The sequence below is a fragment of the Erinaceus europaeus genome, chromosome 2 (assembly GCF_950295315.1).
Source record: "Erinaceus europaeus chromosome 2, mEriEur2.1, whole genome shotgun sequence".
Lineage (NCBI taxonomy): Eukaryota > Metazoa > Chordata > Mammalia > Eulipotyphla > Erinaceidae > Erinaceus > Erinaceus europaeus.
In genome coordinates this window covers 198,296,505-198,316,106 of record NC_080163.1, presented here as the reverse complement: position 1 = coordinate 198,316,106, position 19,602 = coordinate 198,296,505, and the positions used below count along the sequence as shown (strand labels likewise).

At 44.8% G+C, this 19,602-nt stretch overlaps 1 protein-coding gene across 1 annotated transcript in view; it reads right to left on the bottom strand.

Moving 5' to 3' along the window:
• ZGRF1 (zinc finger GRF-type containing 1) overlaps positions 1-19,602 on the bottom strand; it is a 56,588-nt gene that overhangs the window by 13,458 nt on the left and 23,528 nt on the right. The window contains exons 9-16 of the mRNA XM_060186242.1: positions 16,588-17,216; positions 13,756-13,894; positions 11,099-11,283; positions 9,234-9,430; positions 7,391-7,530; positions 5,780-5,923; positions 4,451-4,565; positions 3,244-3,506 (exon numbers count right to left, since the gene is read on the bottom strand). Of these exons, the coding sequence (XP_060042225.1) occupies positions 3,244-3,506; positions 4,451-4,565; positions 5,780-5,923; positions 7,391-7,530; positions 9,234-9,430; positions 11,099-11,283; positions 13,756-13,894; positions 16,588-17,216 (1,812 nt within the window). The remainder of the gene's footprint in view (positions 1-3,243; positions 3,507-4,450; positions 4,566-5,779; positions 5,924-7,390; positions 7,531-9,233; positions 9,431-11,098; positions 11,284-13,755; positions 13,895-16,587; positions 17,217-19,602) is intronic.

The following is a 19,602-nucleotide window of genomic DNA, read 5'->3' as shown; positions in this document are numbered from 1 at the left end:
CAATAGTTTTCACATGCATTACATTTCTCAGTTTTCTATATAACAATACAACCTCTACTAGGTCCTCTGAAGGACCTGTATTCTCCCCCCCCAACCCACCCCAGAGTCTTTTACTTTGGTGCAATACGCTAGAGAAGGAAATATATATATATATATATATATATTTTAATTGCCTTGGTGGAGACCAGACTGCTCCCTAAAAGTAAGGAGTAGCAGAAGAATTAAGTCTTTGAGCTGGAACAGAGTCCCACTAACTGGGGCAGTGAGCTGTGCGGTTTTCTGTAGTTTCAGAGGCCAGGCTGCCAAGCCAGGCAAGAGAATAAAAAGTCAAGTGCCCTGCCTGCTAAAGCCAGAAGTTCTGAATTGTATCTTTTGATCTTCAAGATCAGGGGAAGTCACCAAAAATTTTTAGATAGGGGCCACACTGTGTAAGTACCTGAGCTCAAGGCCCCAGTACTCATCTTGCAGGGGCAAAGCTCCAAGAGCAGTGAATCGGTGCTGTAGGTCTCTCTCTCTCTCTCCTCTCAATTTCTTTCTCTCTATCCAAAACATAAATAAAGAAAACATTTTTGGGGGGTGCAGAAGGTGGGAGGTATGGCTTATCCTTGTTGTTATCATTATTATTGTTGTCATTGCTATTGTTGGACAGAACAGAGAGAAATCGAGAGAGGAGGGGAAGACAGAGAGAGAAAGAGAGAAAGACAGACACCTGCAGACCTGCTTCACCCACTTGTGAAGTGACGCCCCTGCAGGTGGGGACCCAGGGGCTCAAACCAGGATCCTTACGCCGGTCTTTGTGCTTTGTGCCATCTGCACTTAACCTGCTGTGCTACCGCCCGGCACCCAGGAAACATTTTTTAAAAAGAATCTCAGACAACAGAGTTGACTTTGTCAAAACGTGTTTTACAGCTAGGGAGACAGCATAACAGTGATGCAGAAGATTTTCTCTGCCTGAGGTTCTGAGTTCCTGCGTTCAATCTCCCGCACCACCATAAGCCAGAGCTGAGCAGGGCTTGAGGTGGAGAGACAGAAGAAGTAGAGGCAGGTGTATTTGGAAGCTGTGTGAGATCCTGATAATAATACAGTATAAGCTAACTGTGTGCCAGGAGCCATCCCACACTCTTTATCAATTCAAACTGCCCATTCAATCCTCTAGTCCTTGAGACAGATGCTGTTAGCTGCTCCAGTTTGCAGAATGAGAGATTAAAGCTAAGAGATAAGTAATCGCCTCAAGATCATAAGTGCTAGAGCCAAGAAGCCATCCCTGATTGTGGCTTCCGAGCCCAAACTCTCACCCACAGGACACAGAGAGAGCAGATAAAGGCTGGGAGTGAAGTGCAGGTGAACCAGACAGAAGAGATCTGATACAAAAGAGGACAAGCAGCCCAGGAGCGGGCACAGAGGAAGAGCCTAGGACTTGCAAACCCAAAGTGCTGAGTTCGACCCCAGCACTGCATGTACCAGAGTGCAAAGAAGGAGGAAGAGGACAGTCATAATGACAATCATTTCTTTTTTTTTTTTCTCCTTTTCTCTTCTTTTCTTCTCTCTTTTTTGTTGGTCTGCTTCTAAAGCCCCTTCTGTTGCACTGCTTGACGCTGTGGTCTATTTACATCATCATTGTTTTGTTCACACTGGTTTAATCCCCAGTGGTTCGCGCTCTTTTGCCACTCCGCCCCCTCTCCTAGTCACAGCCTGTTTTCCACATTTTAATCCCCACTGGTTCGCACGCTTTTTCCTTCTCCCCATTCCCTATCCTACATACATCCTCTTCTGACCTGACACTTCTGCCTCCTCAGGAGATATAAAGGACAGGGCTTTCTAATGAAGAGAGATTAGATTAGATAGATAGCTTGCACTCATCAATAAAGACTGAACTGTGGCCCACTCAGCCATGAGTCCCTGGTCATCTCTCTCCCACCCATGAAGCTAGACCAGCACTTTTTTTTTTTTTGTTCACAAGGGCACTGCTCAGTTCTGGCTTATGGTGGTACTGGGGGCTGAACCTGGGACCTTGTAGTCTCAGGTATGAAAGTCTGTTTGCAGAACCATGCTATCTCCCCAGCCCATAATAATACTAATCTGAGAGAACTTCCTGGCGTCTATCTTGGTCCACATGCGATTGATGTGGATACATACACATCCTCCACACAGCATGAAAAGTAGGATTGGCTTCCAAGAGGCCAGTGAGAGGAAATAAGCTGGAGCAGGGACGGGACAGGACAGGAGTCTTCCCTGTCAACAGGAGCAAGCACAGCGTCTCCACTGGGGCAGCGGTGAAAGGCGAGCTGAGGTCCAGCAATGGGGGGACTGGACGTCCTGAGTACAGAGTAGGTTTGGGGCAAAGAAGGAGATAGGAGAAGAATAGCAGTTTGGAACAGCTGCTGTGAAGAGTAGGAGGCAGGAAAGGATTTGCTGCTCCAGGCTGAAAGTCCACTCTGAGCAGGACACAAACGTCTATATCTCGAGTAAAGGGGAGCTGGGTGGTGAGGCAGAAAATGTGCGTGGTTGATGAGAGCCGCTGCCGGCCTGCTGTGTTCTTCTTTTTTTTTTTTTAATATTTTATTTTGTTTATTGTAATGAGAAAGAGTAGATACAGAGGGAAAGATACAGAGAGAGAGACACCATAACACTGCTCAGTTCTGGCTTATGGTAGGGCTGGGGATTGAACCTGGGATCTCAGAGCCTCAGGCTTGGAAGGCTTTTACATAACCATTATGCTGTCTCCCCAGCCCGGCCTGCTGTGTTCTGCTGTGTTCTGATCAAATAGTTTACAAAGGTGGACAGGGATCTTTAAGAGTGTACTGAAAACTGTTCTGGAATGTTCTTTGAAGGGACGGGACTATCAATGAGCAGACTGTTAGAAAGGCCTCTCTTGGGAGTTGGGTGGTAGCGCAGCGGCTTAAGCGCACATGGCACAAGGTGCAAGGACTGGCATAAGGATGCCGATTCGAGCCCCCAACTCTCCACTTGCAATGGAGTCACTTCACAGGCAGTAAAGCAGGTCTGCAGGTGTCTATCTTTCTCTCCTTCTCTCTGTCTTCCCTTCTCTCCATTTCTCTCTGTCCTATCCAACAACGACATTAACAACAATAAAAATAACTACAACAGCAAAATCAACAAGGGCAACAAAAGGAAATAAATAAATATCAAAAATAAATAAATAAATAAACTTAAAAAAAAAAAAAAAAAAGAAAAGCCTCTCTAGGTCTGTATTTCCTGGGTGCTTTTTTTTAGGCTTCTCACCGTGAATGATGGTGACGGGCAGGGGAGGGGCTGGCTCTTCCTGTGCTCCGGCTGTAGACGTGTGTGATGCCATCATGTGTGCCATCTGCACCAGGGCTGTGGCCTGATCCTCGTTCAACTTGTAGCGCTGGATGAACTCTCTGGCTAACTGCAGTGTTGGCCCAAGACCCAGCAGTTCACATCTCGTGTTGATTTTTGAGGCTGCTGGTGGGATGAATCTTCTCTTATTCGCTCTCTGGGTGCTGACTACAGACGTTGAAGTCCTAGTAAATAAACAGCAAATAAAATCAGCAAAAACCGAGGGCCTTGGGTTCTTGCCACCAGAGCTTCACTAGGGCTTCAGGCCTGTGTGACTCCATCATTCCCAGTGCACACGGTGCTTATGGTGATTTAGAATTAAACTTGGGAGGTAGACAATAATGACACACTTTAATGCCTGAGGCTCTGAAGCCCCATATTCAATCCACAGCACAACCATAAACCATAGCTAAGCAGTGCTCTGGGAAAAGTAAATTACTCCTTGAAAGAAGGGAAAGATTTTTTTTGTCAGTTTTTTTAAAAAAATTATTTATTTTCTTTTTTGTTGCGTTTGTTTTTCTTATTATTGTTGTAGTTATTGTTGTTGTTGTTACTGATGTCATCGTTGCTGGATAGGACAGAGAGAAATGGAGAGAGGAGGGGAAGACAGAGAGGGGAGAGAAAGACAGACACCTGCAGACCTGCTTCACTGCCTATGAGGGAAAGATTTTTTTTTAAAGAAAGATTTTATTTATTAATGAGAAAGACAGGAGGAAAGAGAGAAAGAGCCAGGCATCACTTTGGTAGATGTGCTGCCTGGGATTGAACTTGGGACCTCATGCTTGAGAATTCAATGCTTTTGCCACTGCACCACCTCCTGGATCACCTTCTAGTTGTTTTCTTTCTTTCTTTTTAAAAAAATATTTACTTATTTATTCCCTTTTGTTGCCCTTGTTTTATTGTTGTTGTTATTGGTGTCATCATTGATTAGAACAGAGAGAAATGGAGAGAGGAGGGAATAACAGAGAGGGGAAAAGACAGACACCTGCAGACCTGCTTCACCGCCTGTGAAGCGACTCCCCTGCAGGTGGGGAGCTGGGGGCTCGAACCGGGATCCTTACACCGGTCCTTGCGCTTTGCACCACCTGTGCTTCCCCTGCTGCGCTACCGCCTGACTCCCAGAACTTACATGGTTAAGAGGTGCTGTATTATTGGTAGAGTCGCAGGATTAAAGTGGTCCTGGATGTTTTTCAAAGTGGTGAGCTCTGTGCTAGCATTGCAGACCAACAATGCATGGACCACACCTGCAAGGAGAGAGGAAGTGGGCATTCCGTGGAAATGCACAGACACAGACAAACCATATCCCACGTCCACATGTCTCCAAGTCCAGATCTGAGTTAATCCGGTGACATAAAGTAAGCTTCAACTGTGAGGAGAGGTCCTTGCATTCACTGAACAAAGACACTTTGCCACTCCCACTCCCCACGTGGGCAAGCCATGATGTTGCCAAGCACAGGCCTTGGGTTCAAGCTCCCAGCTCCCCATCTGCAATAGGGAAGCTTTATTACTGGTGGAACGGTGCTGTAGGCCTCTCTCTCATTCTCTTTCCTTCTCTATTTCAACTGTATCTCTATCAGAAATAAATAAACAAACAAAGGGGAAGAAAGACCACAGGGAGTCAGCATGCAGACACCCAGTAGGAGCGCACTTAACACCATGCACAAGGACAAGGTTCAAACCCCAGCTCCCCAACTGCAGGGAGGAGCTTCCCAAATGATGAAGCAGGGCTGCAAGAATCTCTCTTTCTCTCTCCCCCTCTCCCTTTCCATCTCACTCTGTTTCTATTCGGAAAGAAAAAGGGGCTACAAGGGGGAAATGGGTTTGTTGTGCAAGCACTGAGCTCCAGTGATAATCCTGATGGCAATAAAATTTAAAAAAGGAAAAAGTTGGCTTAGGAGTGGTAAAATCATGCCCCCTCCCCAAATGTAGAGGTGGATGCTTTTTGATAACTTCAAGCAAAGCTAGCATTTTTGTTTACAGTGCATCTCATCCAGCAATTTTTCAAACTTTTATTTTAAAATTTTTATTAGTGATCTAGTAGTGATTAACAAGAATGTAAGACAACAGGGGTACAATTCCACAGTTCCCACCACCAAAGCTCCATATCCCATCCCCTCAATTGGAAGCTACTCTATTCTTTATCCCTCTGGGAGTATGGACTAAAATTATTTTTGGGGTACGGGTGGTGAAAGGTCTGGCTTCTGTAATTTGCTTCTCCACTGGACATAGGGGTTGACAGGTCAATCCATACCCCCAGCCAGTTTCTATCTTTCTCTAGTGGGGCAGGGCTCTGTAGAGATGGAGTTCCAAGACACATTGCTGAGGTCATCTGCCTGGGGAGGTCAGGATGGCATCAAAGTAGTGTTTGGAATTCAGCTCTGGCTTATGATGGTGCTGGGGATTGAGCCTGTGACCTCAGAACTTATAAATCAAGACAGGTGTGGTAGTTAGTACTTACTATTCGGGGGCCAGTTGGAAGGGTAGTACCCTCTCAAAGGCAGGATCTCCACCTCGTTGGCAGAGGATGGTCCAAAAAAAGCACTGCATGCAATGAAAGTATCCAACTCAAAGTCGAGGGTTTTTGAAACCACCCAAAGGTCATCTGAAAGGGCATAATATTTTTTTAAAGGATGCAAACTATGCTCAATCCAAACAACTTTGAACTTCTTAGCTATTTAACTCTAAGTTATTTCTAAAAAACAAAGTAAAAGTGTGGTTTTTTTTGATCCACTATTAGAATAAAGAAAAATGTGTTTTAAAAAAATAATAAAGTGGGAAATTGGATGGTAGCGCTGGGTTAAGCGCAAGGACGGGTAGAAAGATCCAGGTTCGAGCCCCTGGCTCCCTACCTGCAGGGGAGTCACTTCACAGGTAGTGAAGCAGGTCTGTAGGTGTCTATCTTTCTCTCCCCCCTCTGTCCTATCCAATAATGACGACATCAATAACAACAATAATACAACAAGGGCAATAAAATGGAATAAATAAATAAATATTAAAAAACAATAATAATTTTAAAAATTAAGTGAAGAATTTAGACTTGATCAAGAAAATTCACAAGCCTAGTAGACATACTTAGTAGAGCACACACATTATTACCATGTTCCAAGACTTGGGTCTCAGCTCCTGGCCCCCATCTGCAGAGAGCAAGCTTCACTAGTGGGGCAGGAGTGTTGAATCAATATATTTTATTTGTATAAGTTGCCCAGAACTTAGTGTGAATGAAACACACTAAACAGTTTTTGGTAGACTTCAGTTAAAAAAAAATTATATTAGGGAGTCGGGCATAAATGCAACAGGTTAAGCACACGTGGTGCGAAGCGCAAGGACTGGCACAAAGACCAGCATAAGGATCCCGGTTCGAGCCCCTGGCTCCCCACCTGCAGAGGAGTCTCTTCACAGGCGGTGAGGCAGCTCTACAGGTGTCTATCTTTCTCTCCCCGTCTCTGTCTTCCCCTCCTCTCTCCATTTCTCTCTGTCCTATCTAGTAACGACAACATCAATAACTACAACAATAAAAAACAAGGGCAACAAAAGGGAAAATAAATAAGCAAATATTTTTTTAAAATCTAATCTAAAAAAAAAAATTGTACTAATCACTACTGGGGTTTTCGCCAGGGTTTAGGGTCTATATAACGCCACCATTCTTGGTGGCCTTTTTTTCTTCTTCCCTATTTGAAGGAAGGTAAGAGGCACAGAATGTTAGAGAAGGAGAGAGACAGGAGAGACACCTGCAGCACTGTTCCACTCTTTGTGATGCTTCCCCCTGCAGGTGGGGACAGGGGCCTTGAACTCAGTCCTCATGCACCGTGAAGTGTGTGTGTACTCTACCAGGTGAGCCACCACCTGGACCCTATATTTATATGAATTTTTTAAAAGATATTTACTCATTTATTTAGAGAGAGTGGATACACAGAGAACCAGAGCACTGCTCAGCTGTGGCATGTGATGGTGCCAGGGATTGAACTTGGGACATCTGAGGCTCCAGGCGTGCAAGCAAGTGCTCTCTAAAAGGCTGCGTTATCATCGTCCTGGAGGTGGTGCAGTCACAGGTGTGATTACAACAACTTACTTTTGCTGTAAGCTGAAGAGCTTTCCTTCCGACTCAGCTTCAGATAAAGCCTGCTTTTAGGTTCACTGTAGAAGTCAGGATTTACAGTGGCAAACTTCTTCAGTTTGCCATACTGCTTTCTTTGGAAGTCAAAGCCTTTTCTGCAAAAGGAACAGAAATCACAAGTGAATGGAAGCATAAGGTGCATGCTTTCCAACTTGAGATGTCATTGTTGTATCATATGATGATATTTCCCCCCTTTTTTAACGGGGGTGGTGGTGGGCGGTCATCACTGAGGCTTTCCCATTCTAGAATCACTTTCTCAGAGAGATACAGAGGGTTCAGGAAACAGCATAAAGGTTGTGAAAAAGACTGATATGCTTGAGCCACTGAGGTCCCAGGTTCAGTCCTTTGCCCCACCATACGCCAGAGCTGAGCAGAGCTCAGGTAATAAATAAAATGGAATAAAATAAATTTTTTTCTAAAAGAGACAGAGAAAGAAAGAAAGAGAGAGAGAGATAAACAGGCAGAGGGTGAGAGCACAGCACCTAAAGCTTCCTCCAAGACAGTGGAAGTGGACTTAAACATGGAACATGCACATGGCAATGCAGCGCACTACCTATGTGAGCTATTTTGCCGCCCCAGCATTGCTATGCATTATTAAAATGGTTAGAAATAGGTCCAGGCAGTAGCACACCAGGTTATAAATACACACAGTATGAAACTCAAGAAGAATCCTGGTTCCAGCTCAGGGATCCCCACCTATGGGGGTGGGTGTCGCATAAGCAGTGAAGCAGGTCTCTGCAGGTGTTTGCTTATCTTTCTGTTTCCCTCTCTGTCTTCCCCCTCCTCTCTCAATTTCTCTGTCTTATCCAATAATAATAATAAAATAACAATAAAATAAAATAAAAGCCTTGAGGAGCCATGGATTTGTAGTGATGGGCACCGAGTCCCAGCAATAACCCTGGAGACAGAAAAAGAAGAGAAAAAAAAAGAAATACTGCTGTGAGTGGGAGAGTGAGGGACTTGCACACACGAGTCCCCAGGCTTTGTCGTCAGCACTGTCACATGCCAGAGCTGTGCAGTGCTCTGGTTTCTCTCTCGCTTGTTCCTAAGAATAGATAAATAAGTACATTTAAAAAAGAAAAACTAGGAGTCAGGTGGTAGCGCACCGGGTTAAGAGCAGGTGGCGCAAAACATGAGGACCAGCGCTAAGGATCCTGGTTCGAGCCCCGGGCTCCCCACCTGCAGGGGAGTCCCTTCACAAGCGGTGAAGCAGGTCTGCAAGTGTCTTTTTCTCCCCCCTCTGTCTTCCCCCCCTCTCCCCATTTCTCTCTGTCCTATTCAACAAGGATGACATCAATAACAATAATAACTACAAAGATAAAACAACAAGGGTAACAAAAGGGAATAAATAAATATTTAAGAAAAAGAAGAAAAGAAAAACTGCATTCTTGCCAGTTACCCTGATATTGGGGATGCTGCTTGATGTTTAGAAGGGACTAAAAACAGTCTTTGAGACCTAGTTCTACTTTATAATGACAGACAGGAAGGCACTCCTATCCTTCAGAGACTTCTGCCATCTCTCTTCAAATCCATTCTATCAGGAACTATTTCCTCAGGAAATTAAAGGCAGCCATTCGGGGCCACAAAGCTAGCTCCCCAGTAGGCTCCCTGCTTTGTCAGGCACGTGACTCAGGTTTGAGTAACAGCATCACTCGAGTACACCGCAGTCCCAGGAAACATTCTGGTGGGTGGTGTCTCTCCCTGTCTCTGTTTCTCTATCTGGAACAGTCAGCGGGAGAAGTGGACCACGCATGCACAAACTCCCAATCTGCGCATGTGCAAGCACCCTAGAGCATGCCTCACTGAAAGCTGGCACTCCTCATACAAGGGGATCTTCTGACTTCTTAGGTACAAGCCGATATTCTTTATGTCACTGAACACCCTGCTTGGCGGACCCTGTCCCTGCAGTGAAGGTCCTGGAGTCACTTCTTCAAGCCACTTGAAAAATTTACACCGGTCAGCTTTGGGTCCGTCACAGGTATAAAAGAGACGACCCTGAAGGAGAAAAGGAGATTCTTTTTTTTTTTTTTTAATTATTTTAACTTGAATTTGATAAGGATTGCTTGGTACTGCTATTCACAAAAGAGCAATCACTATATATTCATTACTCTGCAGTTTACTATTAAACAATAAATCAAAATTTAAAATCACCTTTATTTTTTGTCAAAACTTACATTTTCCTGAAAACATAAGAACATCTAGAAAGTAAAACTGATTGATTTTTTTGTATGTAGTCTACTCTATCCCCACCTGTAAGTACCCACAGAAAACATCTCATTACAGTCTTTTCTTTCACTCACATCAATGTGTGAACACCCATGTGTTTCTATTATTTTTAATAGAAATTCAGAGAGTGTGGTCCAGGAGGTGGCTCAATGGATAAAACATTGAACTTTCAAGTGTGAGGTCCCAAGTTCAATCCCAGGCAGCAAATGTACAAGAGTGATGTCTGGTTCTTTCTCTCTCCTCCTATCTTTCTCATGAATAAATAAATAAAATCTTGTAAATATATATAATAATAAAATAAAATAAATAAATTCAGAGAGTGAGGCATTTTTCTGGTCTGCAGCTGGACTGTTATTCCCCACCCCAACCCAGGGATACTACAAATATGACAACCCTGTCAACAATCATCTTAAGAAGAAACAGGAGTTGGGACTAGAGAGAAAGCTCAGTGGGCAGGGCATGTGCCTTGCTGTGTGGATGGCCCAGGTTGAAGTTCCAGCTTCAACACAGGAGTGCCACAGCACTAGAGGAAGCTCTAATGCTGTGGTCACCTCCCTCCACCCCCACCCCAGCTATATGAAGGGGAAAAAAAGCATGGGAGGTGCTCTGGCACTAGAGAAAGCTCTAGTGTGGTGGTATCTGTCTCCAACTGAGTGAAAAAGCCACCAGAGTGGCGAAAGCAAGTATTTGTGAGCTTCCAAGATGGTAATAATAAAAATAATAATATAGTAATAGTAATAATGTAACAACGACTTCAAATGGCTCTATAAGGTTTTATTCTATGGCTGTCATATTATAGATGAATTCTCCCTTTGAGAACTAACTTTAGGGGCCAGGCAGTGGCACTCCTAGTTGAACACCACACATTACAGTGCACAAGGCCCTGAGTTCAAAACCTCTGGTCCTCACCTGCGGGGGGAAAGCTTCACGAGTGGTGAAGCAGGGCTGCAGGTGTCTCTCTTGTCTCTTTCCTTCTCTATCTCCCCCTTTACTCTCAAATTCTGTCTCTATCCAAATAAATGAACTGATTTTAAGTCCAGAGGTACATACTCATCTACTGCTGGCATGGGGTACACACAACATTGGTGTGAAACTAAAACCATGAGTGACAGTAGTCTTGGAAAGAAGTCCAAACCCCAGTCGGTACATGCACAGTCAGCAGCTCAGAGTGCATCTCGACTCCTCTAGCCTCACCCTCCCAGTGGGGCTCACACAGCAACCAGGTGTCACCCACAAGCCCTCCGGGTGAGCTCTGAGCTGTCCCCAGTGGGGTTTTATCCTGGGAAGCTGTATCTAAATTCTCCTTCCACTGTGTATCTCTCTCTGTCCACTCCACTGCCATAAGGCCCTAAGGATCTTGCACGTTGATCAAAGCTCACATCTGCCTTTATGACAGAGATGTCTGCTGGGGCCGGGGCCAGAGCACGGGGACAGCACCTGATTTGGTCCCTCCTTTCGGACAGCTACGAGCTTCGCCGGCTGCTGGTGGTGGCAGGAAGGCACAAAGGCGTCCCCCTGCCTTGGCGTCTCCTCCTTCGCTGATGTGTAAAATGACAAGTCGACTTTTGAAAGAGCTTTGTGCAACCTCTGTGCCAGCCCAAACAGCAGTATGTTTAGATGCTCTGCCAACAAACAAACAGAAAACAAGGCGCCAGTCAAGAGTAAGTCCAGAGGAAGCTCACGTTTGTCCCAGATGGGCTGTTCACGAGATGACTGGAAAATATCTTTGGAACAGACGGTAATACTCAAGTTTTTGCCTTTTACAACAAAACACACTCACAAGACAATCAATGTGTCATACTTAGAATTTCTTATGTAGCAAAACCATTTGAATTCTTTGAGTTTAGAAAAATCTTAAAAACCGTAACTTGAAAAAGACAGTACAAAAAAAAAGAAAAGAAAAAGACAGTACTGGGAGTTGGGCAGTAGCGCAGCGAGTTGAGTGCACATGGTGCAAAGCGCAAGGACCCACTGAAGGATCCCAGTTTGGGCCCCCAGCTCCCCACCTGCAGGGGAGTCGCTTCACAAGCAGTGAAGCAGTTCTGCAGGTGTTTTTCTCTCCCCCTCTGTCTTCCCCATCTCTCTCCATTTCTCTCTGTCCTCTCCAACAACGACATCAGTAACAACAAGAGCAATAAAAGGGAAAATAAATAAATATTTTAAAATTAAGAAAAAAAACAGTACTGCCATCTCCCACTTTTATATTTGTTTTATACAACAAAGATACATTAAAAAAAATTTTTTTCTCCAGGGTTATTGCTGGGGCTCGGTGCCTGCCCTACGAATCCAATGCTCCTGCAGGCTCCCCACCCCCTTTTGTTGCCCTTGTTGTTTATCATTGTTGTTATTGTTGTTGTTGTTGTTGATGTCATTGTTGTTAGATAGTGCAGAGAGAAATGGAGAGAAGAGAGGAAGACAGAGGGTGAGAGAAAGATTAGACACCTGCAGACCTGCTTCACCGCTTGTGAAGTGACCCTCCTGCAGGTTGGGAGCTGAGGTCTTGAACCGGGATCCTTACAATAGCCCACACTTCACGCCATGTGCACTTAACCTGCTGCACTACCACCCAGCCCACTACATATTTAAATTTTTATTTTATTTACTTTGATAGGACAGAAAGAAAGTAAATGGGGAAGCAGAGAGAGAGCAAAAGAGAGGAAGAGAAATACTTGCAGCCCAGCTTCCCCACTTGTGAAGCTTTCCCCCTACAGGTGGGACAGGAGGCTTTACTGGGTCCTTGCACACTGTGATGTGTATGCTTTACTGGGTGCACCACCGCTCAGCCCCCCATCTCCCACTTTCAAAACTCAAATTTTGATCTCAAATTAGGACAGGAGATAATGTCTTTTAGTCTGGGAGGTGGCGCAATGGATAAAGTGATGGGCTCTCAAACATGAAGTTCTGCGATCCATCACTAGCACCACACATGTCAGAGTGATGTGCTGGCTCTCTCCTCATTAGTAAATAAATATAACTTAAAAAAAACCAAAAAACAGTTGTCAAAAACTGGAGTGGGAGCTAGAGAAAACTCACATGTGCACAGCCCAGGCTTAGATCTCAACACTACAGGGAGGATGTTTAAAGCACCAGAGAAAGCTCTCACTAGTTCTCTCTCACTTTTTTTATTTTTTATTTTGCCTCTAGGGCTATTGCTGGGGCTCGGTGCCTGCATTATGAATCCACTGCTTCTGGAGGCCATTTTTTCCCTTTTGTTGCCCTTGTTGTTGTCATTATTATTGTTGTTATCGCTGTCGTTGCTGGGTAGAACCGAGAAATAGAGAGAGGAGGGGAAGACAGAAAGGGGAGAGAAAGATAAACAATGCAGACCTGCTTTACTGCTTGTGAAGCAACCCTCTTGCAGGTGGGAAACTGGGGGGGTCTAACCAGGATCCTCACACTGGTCCTTGCGCCTCACGCAATGTGCGCTTAACCGGCTGTGCTACCGCCAGGCCCCTCACTAGTTCTCTCTCTATTGGGATGAAAAAGCAGGCAGGAACAGTGAAATCACATACATGCAAGGTCCTGCCCATATGTGATTAAAGTCAGCTACAATTAAAGGGGAATCTTCTTTAACTCAATCTTCCCTTCTCCATTGAGAAGTATTTCATCTTTGTTAAAACTGTCTTGGCCTTTGCAGAACCACCTTGTCCAAAAGCTCTACTCAGTCAGTTGGTTCTTTCTGCTTAGCTCTGACAAGATTCGCTCTCCTACGTGGCAGCTTCTGCGAGTTTCTCAGCGATTCCCGTTATTTCCATGAGGAACTGCTGGTCTAGTTTATAGCTATCAAACATACAAACTGGAGTAGGGCCAAGAAGCTCAGCCTGTCAGAGCACCAATTCGTATCCTCTGAGGCCATAGAGACCCCACATTCAGTTTCAGGCACCAACCTCTGCCAGAGCTGAGCACTGTTCTGTTCTGGCCCCGTCCTTATCCCTCCCACACCCCCAGTAGTAGTAAATAAATACATCTTTAAAAACCATGAAGTAGACATGTGGAAAAAGAACAAAAATCCAGTAGAGATCTAATATGAAAATTCACAAAACTACTGAGAATTAGCAACAATCAATCCCCAAATGACAAAGTAACAGTCATACCTATGAGACAAGATGTAAAAACCTGCTTATAATGTGCAGGAGATTGAAAAACAGCTGGTATGTGTATCTGCCTTTGGGGAAGGTAAGCGGAGTTTATTTTTTGCCCACTTGGGAAGCAGAGCTCCGAGCCATTTACCTCCTGAAATGGAATAATTCAAATCATTATAACAACTCGGCAGAAATAGTTTTATTTCTGAGAAAATTATTTCCTCTTTGTATGTTGAAGAAAAGAGATACATCTTTGCTTTTGATTTCTGGAATTCTTGAAAATTATTTTCAAATTGGAAACTAGAGGGCTGGGAAGAGAGCACTGTGGTTCTGGCAAAAGACTTTCATGTCTGAGGCTGTGAGGTGAGCAGGGTTCTGGTCTTTCCCTCTCTGTATCTGTCTTTCATTAAAAATAAATTTAAGGGGCAGGGGTAGATAGCATAATGATTATGGAAAGAGACTATCATGTCCGAGGCTGCAAAGTCCCAGGTTCAATCTCCCACACACCACCATAAGCCAGAGCTGAGCAGTGCTCTGGTGTTTCTCTCTCTCTCCCTCTCTCTTCCTCTCTCTCTCTCTCCATCTCTCTCAAAAATAAATAAAACATTTAAAAAAAAAAAAAAATTTAAGGGGGCCGGGCAGTGGCACAGCAAGTTAAATGCATATAGTGCCAACTGCAAGGATATGAACAAGGATCCCGGTTTGAGCCCCCGGCTTCCCACCTGCGGGGTGGGGTGGTGGCTTCACAGGTGGTAAAGCAGGTCTGCAGGTGTCTACCTTTCTTTCACCCCTCTCTGTCTTCCCTTCCACTCTCGATTTCTCTCTGTTCTATCCAACAACAATGACAGCAACAACAACAACAATAACAATGATAAACAACAAAAGGGAAAAAATAAGACTCCAAGAGCAGTGGATTTGTAGTGCAGGCACTGAGGCTCAGCAATAACCCTGAAGGCAAAAAAAAAAAAAAAAAAGAAGAAGAAATTTTTAAAAAATTAAAAAGAAAATGAGGGAGTCGGGCTGTAGTGCAGCGGGCTAAGCACAGGTGGCGCAAAGCACAAGGACCGGCTAAGGATCCCGGTTCGAGCCCCTGGCTCCCCACCTGCAGGGGAGTCGCTTCACAGGCGGTGAAGCAGGTCTGCAGGTGTCTGTCTTTCTCTCCCCCTCTGTCTTCCCCTCCTCTCTCCATTTCTCTATGTCCTATCCAACAACAACAACAATAATAACTACAACAATAAAACAACAAGGGCAACAAAAAGAAAATGAGTGGTCCAGGAAGTGGCACTGTAGATAAAGCATTGGATTCTCAAGCAGGAGGTTCCAAGTTCAATCCCTGGCAGCACATGTACCTGAGTGATGTCTGGTTCTTTCTTTCCTGCTATCTTTCTCATTAGTAAATAGTCTTTTTTTTTCTTTTTAAAATTTTTTTTTATTATCTTTATTTATTGGATAGAGACAGCCAGAAATCGAGAGGGTAGGGATAGAGAGGTAAACAGAGAGACACCTGCAGCCCTGCTTCACCACTTGCAAAGTGGGGACTAAGGGCTTGAACCCGGGTCCTTGAGCACTGTAACATGTGCACTCAACCCAGCCCGTCTTTTTTTTATATATTTATTTATTTACTCCCTTTTATTGCCCTTGTTGTTTTTTTATTGTTGTAGCTATTATTGTTGCTGTAGTTGCTGGACAGGACAGAGAGAAATAGAGAGAGGAGGGGAAGGCAGAGAGGAGAGAGAAAGACAAGACACCTGCAGACCTGCTTCACTGCCTGTGAAGCGGCTCCTCTGCAGGTGGGGAGTTGGGGGATCGAATTGGGACCCTTACACTGGTCCTTGTGCTTTGTGCCACCTGCACTTAACCGGCTGCACTACTGCCCAACTCCCATAATCTTTTTTTTTATCATCTTTTTTTAAAGACTAAATATAGACATCTCCAGGGTTATTGCTGGGGCTTGGTGCCTGCACCACAAATCCACTGCTTCTGGAGGCTATTTTTTTTTTACCTTTTGTTGCCCTTGTTTTATATTATTCTTGTGGTTATTATTATTGTTGTTATTGCTGTGGTTGTTGGTAGAAGAGAGAAAAATGGAGAGAGGAGGGAAGACAGAGAGGGGGAGAGAAAGACAGACACCTGCAGACTTACTTCACCACTTGTGAAGCGACCCCCCTGCAGGTGGGGAGCCGGGGGCTCAAGCCGGGATCTTTATGCCGGTCCATGTGCACTACCACCCGACCCCCAAAATAAGTAAATCTTTAGGCAAAAGAAGGAGGAGGAACAGGAGGAAGGGGACACAAGGGGGAAGAGGGGACAGATGAGGGGGGAGGGGGAGGGGAGGGGGAGGGGAAGGGAGGAAGGGGAAAGAGAAGGAAAAGAAAATATAAATGTAGCTCGAGTTCTGGAACACTTTTTAAAAAAAAGCTATGACTTCGGGAGCCAGGTGGTAGCACAGCAAGTTAAACGCACGTGGCGCAAAGTGTAAGGATTGACTGGCATAAGGATCCCGGTTCAAGCCCCCGGCTCCCCACCTGCAGGGGAGTCACTTCATAGGCGGTGAAGCAGGTCTGCAGGTGTCTGTCTTTCTCTCCCCCTCTCTGTCCTCCCCATCTCTCTCCATCTCTCTCTGTCCGAACAACGACATCAAGTACAACAACAATAAAAAACAAGGGCAACAAAAGGGAAAATAAATAAATTTAAAAAATTTTTAAAAAAAGCTATGATTTCTAAGAATTCAATCACTGCTCTGGTCTGGTTTTACTAGTGCTTTTGTTGAAATTTAGACAACAGGAACAGAAAAAAAAATGATAATAATAATGTGCACCCAGAGATGGTGGTCCGTTTCCTCACCTGTACACCTCCTGCTCTACCATCCTTGTACCGCGTGGACTGTCTTGTCGTGTCCTGAAATCCCTCCATCTTTAGTGCTGGCTGTAAATCCGGGCAAAGTTCTTTCCTTCTGGAAACCAAGCCTGGGCCACTATAGTCCTGCTGCTGGTGCCACAGCATGTCTGTTATTATTTGCAGAGGCCCGGGGCCTGGGCAGTTGCTGTCGGCAGCTCCACTCCATCGGTGCCCTGGCTCACAGGGACGCTCGCCAGCCTGAGACCCCGGGGACCCCTGCCCACCTGGTCTGCCCGGAGCAGCCAAGTTGCTCAGTGCTGTGTTTTGATATTTCAGCCACTTGCTTTGACTGGACACACTATGGAGATGTGAGGCATCCACCGGGGTCGCTCCCCTGGATTCCTGAGAGGAAGGAGGTTTGTACTGGTGCTCAGGCCTGAAGCTGAAAGGGAAAGGTGATGGCTCTTGGCACAGGCTGAGCATCGGAGCTGCAGAAGCCACCTGCCTGTCAGAGGTCATCACACGTGAGCAGGGAGCTCTGCTGCCCTCAACAGGTGGCCAAGTCACAGGGGGAAGTTGGGGTCGACCTGAAGATGGGAGGTTCTTGTTCACCAGATAACTAGATCCTTTGGTTACTTAAAAAGAGAAAGGGAAAAAAAGCTGGTTACATAAAAATCATCACCCAGGCTCTAGAAAGAGTAGCTATCAAGGGGCCGGACAGTGGAGCACCGGTTAAACCCACATATCACCAAGCTCAAGGACCCAGGTTTAAGCCCCTGCCCCCTACCTACAGGGGCTCCACTTTACGAGCAGTGAAGTAGGTCCACAGGTGTCTCTCTTTCTATCTATATCTCCAATCCTCTCTCAATTTCTCTCTGTCCTATCTAATAAAAATTAGAAAGGAGTCGGGCAGTAGCACAGCGGGTTAAGCACAGGTGGCACAAAGCGCAAGGACTGGCCTAAAGATTCCGGTTCGAAACCCCAGCTCCCCACCTACATGCAGGCGGTGAAGCAGGTGTGCAGGTGTCTATCTTTCTCTCCCCCTCTCTGCCTCCCCCTCCTCTCTCCATTTCTCTCTGTCCTATCCAACAATGACATTAATAACTACGCAATAAAACAACAAGGGCAACAAAAGGGAATAAATAAATATTTTTTTTAAATTAGAAAAAAAAGGGGGTAAATGGCTGCTGGGAGCAGAGATTTGTAGTGCTGGCACCAAACCAAGAAAAACCCTGTCAGCAATTAAAAAAAAAAAAAAAAAAAAAAGTAGCTATCTGGGCTGGGGTGATAGCATAAAGTTTCTGCAAATGATTTTCCTGCCTGAGGCTCTAAGGTCCCAGGTTCAATCCCTTGCACCATCATCAGCCAGCGCTAAGCAGGGCTCTGAGGTATCTCTCTCTGTATGTATCTTTGATAGTCTTCAATTCAAATAAGTAATATATATATAGATATATATAGAGAGAGAGAGATAGAGAGAGAAAGGAGCGACCCAAATGCAAAAAATAGAATGTACTAACTTGCCTTGGCAAAACACAAAACCCACACATCATTTTATTTCCTTTAAAAAAAATGATTTTAATTTCATGGAGATTCTGAAGTTTAATAGACTCAAGGGCTAAAGGAGTTTCAACTTTCCTTCTGTCAACAGCATCAGTAACTGACATATTCCTGAAAATGTAAAAAGCACTAAGAAATAGTCGTTGAAGAAAGAAAATGACTACATGGAAACTAAATACAATTTTATTTATTTATTTTTAATTTCTTGGTATTATTTTAAATGTATTTATTGGATAGAAACAGCCAGAAATCAGAAGGGCAGGGGGTAACAGAGAGGGAAAGAGATAGAGATACCTATAGCTCTGCTTCTCCACCTGCAAAGCTTTCCCTCTGCAGGTGGGAACTGGGAGCTCAAACCTGTGTCCTCCAATCAGGTGCGCCACCCCCCAAACCCTATTCTGTACATTTGTATATGACAATGTCCTAGCTTCCTATTACACACACACACACACACACACACACACACACACACACACACACACACACACACACACCTTTTTAAACCAGAGCACAGCTTATTTCTGGCTTATGGTGGTGCTAGGGATTGAACCTGAGAGCTCAGAGGCTCAGGCATGAAAGTCTTTTGCAGAACCATTATGCTGTCTCCCCAGTCCCTTGTCTTCCTATTTTATAGTAATGTCCCTTTTGACAGAATTTCTATCTTAGTAGGAACTAAAATAGAAATCACTTGAGAAGGTGGCAGAACCATGAGCCAGTGAGTCACCTTCTAGAAACTGTTGGGTTGTAGATGCCAACAAGTTAACAAGCAACACTGACAGATACGTGAAAGCCTCTCAGAGTGAAGATTCACAGGAACCAACATGGGCAAGCCACCTGCAGCTCCCTTGTCTAGTCACTTGTAGGAGATAACCAAGCCTTTGTGACTTCCTTTGTGACTCCCCTTTCCTGGGTCCACTTCCTCAACCACCCAGTCATGTTACCATGTTTCTCGTCATATGGCCTACGGCCAGAAAAATCACCTACATCTTCATCCCCAGCCCCAACTAAGCCTCAGAATGGGGAAAGAAAATACACTGAGGTGATCGAGCACATCGCAAAAAAGAAAGCAAAAGGGATTCAGCAGAATACATCAGACTTCCTGGGAAGAAGCGAATTATTCAGAGATATGTGGAAACAGAAAGGCCTGAGAATGCGGTAACGGTCATGGCAGTTCAAGGAACTTCTTGTATCTCCTGAAGCAGAAAAAGAAAGGAAGTGGAGTTTATGTTAAGGTCCACTGCTGATGGTCAGACTTCCACAAGCAATCATCTCCCTAAGCAGAGAAAAGGTTCTGAAAGATTCGTTTTAGCTTAAGGGGTTAGAGTACTATGTCCATGTTTGGTACTATGAAGATAAAAAAAAAGTCCCCAGACCCAAAGACGGAACAGAACAAAGGCTTATCTGGTGGGGAGTGGAAGACCACATCTTGTTACAATGTGCAAGGACCCAGGTTCAAGTCCCCAG